This window comes from Vigna umbellata, chromosome 5 (genome assembly GCF_029865625.1).
Source record: "Vigna umbellata cultivar VRB3 chromosome 5, Vumbellata_1.0, whole genome shotgun sequence".
Classification (NCBI taxonomy): domain Eukaryota; kingdom Viridiplantae; phylum Streptophyta; class Magnoliopsida; order Fabales; family Fabaceae; genus Vigna; species Vigna umbellata.
The window spans coordinates 3,783,937-3,786,469 of NC_142169.1; the positions used below are offsets into that span (position 1 = coordinate 3,783,937).

The 2,533-nt window shown below is 31.5% G+C and overlaps 1 protein-coding gene across 1 annotated transcript; it reads left to right on the forward strand.

Annotated features, from left to right (window-relative positions):
* The first annotated feature begins 935 nt into the window (after nucleotides 1-935).
* Nucleotides 936-2,533, forward strand: LOC124840343 (large ribosomal subunit protein eL32z). The gene is made up of 4 exons (XM_047316380.2): nucleotides 936-1,061; nucleotides 1,547-1,643; nucleotides 1,945-2,126; nucleotides 2,223-2,533. The coding sequence occupies exons 2-4, from the start codon at nucleotides 1,554-1,556 to the stop codon at nucleotides 2,350-2,352; spliced, it is 402 nt and encodes a 133-aa protein (XP_047172336.1). The 5' UTR covers nucleotides 936-1,061; nucleotides 1,547-1,553; the 3' UTR covers nucleotides 2,353-2,533.

Here is a 2,533-nt window from a genome sequence, read left to right on the forward strand (position 1 = left end):
ATATTATATAGAAAGTGATTCCGTTACCAAAATATGTATAAAATCAAAAAGTTGGTCAGTATATTTAGATAGTAAATATTTATCATCAAATATTCTCTTCTTCTTATACGAAATTAATCTTTATTTCTAAATATAAAATCTCAATATCTTTTAAAAGAAATTATTAATAGTTCTAATTTATTTATTTTTATCAAAGTTTTTGTTATCTTAGAAAAGGAACTTTTTATTTATGTTAATTTTGTTACGAAAGAGTGCCTATATGCAAAACTATTTTTTTCAGTGTTGAAAAATTGATAATCTTAATTTAGGTTTTCACCTTTAAGTGTTTTCTCAAATGATGGAAATACATTTTTATAGTTTGAATTTCATATGCGGCTGTGATATATATTTTTTCTTTTATCTTATGTATTTGATTTTTAATATTATCATTTATATTTTGCAAAGTTAAGGCCTTCAATAATTTTTTGTTGTTGAGTGGTTTAATTAAATTCCTTCTAAGAGGTGATAAATCATGGAAATTTTAAGGACTTGTGTAATCAAAATTGTTGGTTTTATTAATTTTTAGTAACTTACACAAATTTTGAATATAATGTTAAAGTAAGAAGCTTCATGCAAGAGCTTTGACGTAGTACAGTGTAAATTTTTTTTAATGCTAATGGACAGATTTTAAATCAAAATATGCATTAGTGAATTATTATTTTCAGTAATGCCAAATTTTCTTTAAAAATAAATTATACAAAAATAGAATGTATAGTTATTTTTTCATTTTCATTTTATTTATTGGTCAACAGAAACCCATTTTAAATAAAACGACAAAGCAAAAATGTGAAAAAGGTGTGCAAATAATAAAGGCCCGTTAACACATGAAGCCCGGCCCAATCTAATCGTATAGGTTCATTTAGTTTCGAATCATAAGGTGTACTGTATTTAAGGTGGGTCCAATACCACCATATCATTAGCCGTTCATATATATAGTACTCTAAAACCCTAATTGCCAGTGCCTCGGCTGTGTTCATCAGCATCTCTCAGCCTTGTTTTTAGAGGAACACCAGTGCAAGCAGGTACTCTTGTTTCTTTACAATAGTTACCGTGTTGATATTATATTTTCAGTTTTGATTATGTTTTCTACAAAGTGTGTTTGAATTTGACCTAAATCTATGTACCCAAAATTTCATTTTTGCTTAATTAACATTCTCTCTTAGGGAAATACTGACATGGGTTGAAGCGAAAGCAACTTTTGACGTAATATTCAACTTGGGTTTTTGCAATGCTTTTTTATTTCTCGATTTGTATGAAAACTGAGTGGTTTAGCCAAATTTGGAATCAGATTTGAGATATTCATTATGTTTAATTGCTGATTTCGGACTTTTCCAGCTTTTCCGATATATTTGTTCCTTGTATTGCCCAAAGTTATAATTTTTGTTTGTATTGCTATCATTTTTCTTCAAATTTTAATGTCCCTGATAACTTTTCTGTAAAGTTTGATTGTCTCTTTGTTCTGCAAAGTTAGTTTAGTTGTTAAATGACATTGACTTGTGTTTATTAGAGACAAGATGGCTGTTCCCTTGCTAAGCAAGAGAGTGGTGAAGAAGCGTGTCAAGAGGTTTAAGAGGCCCCAAAGTGACCGCAAAATTTCCGTGAAGGTATGTGTGCAGGATTAGTTTGCTTGGAAATTAGTTTCCTGGAGATTTTCAATGTTATGTGCTCTTTTGATAATTGAAAAGGGTATGCCTACGTTTAGATATTAGAGAATTGAACCTTGAATGACTTTCAGAGTAAGCTTAGATGTTTCCAGTTTGGTATCCCTAATGTTTTCCACTACCAATATAATTGCCACATCCCATAATATATGATTGTTTTCATCTTTTTGATACGTTTTGTTGTATATGTTGGTCAATAATCTTGAACATCATTGGTTCCAATGTATGCTCTTTTTGTATGCAGCCGAGCTGGCGCAGGCCAAAGGGTATTGATTCACGTGTGAGGAGAAAGTTCAAAGGATGTGTTTTGATGCCAAACATTGGTTATGGTTCAGACAAGAAGACCCGTCACTTTCTGCCTAATGGATTCAAGAAGTTTGTTGTCCACAATGTCAAGGATCTTGAACTTCTGATGATGCACAACAGGTAGTTACTGGTTGTTGTTTGCATGTAAAAATTTCCTTACCCTTTTGTTGGTACATTATGTTCCTGACTTGGTTACTATGGTTGATGAAACATCAGGACATACTGTGCTGAGATTGCACACAATGTGTCAACCAGGAAGAGAAAGGAGATTGTAGAACGTGCTGCACAGTTGGATGTTGTTGTTACCAACAAACTTGCCAGGTTGCGCAGCCAAGAAGATGAGTGATTGCTGTTGCTAAATCAAATAATTTTGCTTTTATCCTTTAATGTATGGACTTGGCTGAATATCTTTTCAAAATTATTCGTGTTATGTTGTTATCTTTCTTTTGGATCAAGAGCTTCTTAGTGTTTGACTAGTTGAGCTATAACTTCTTTGACTTCTTCATATAAGTAGTCATTTTATGCTA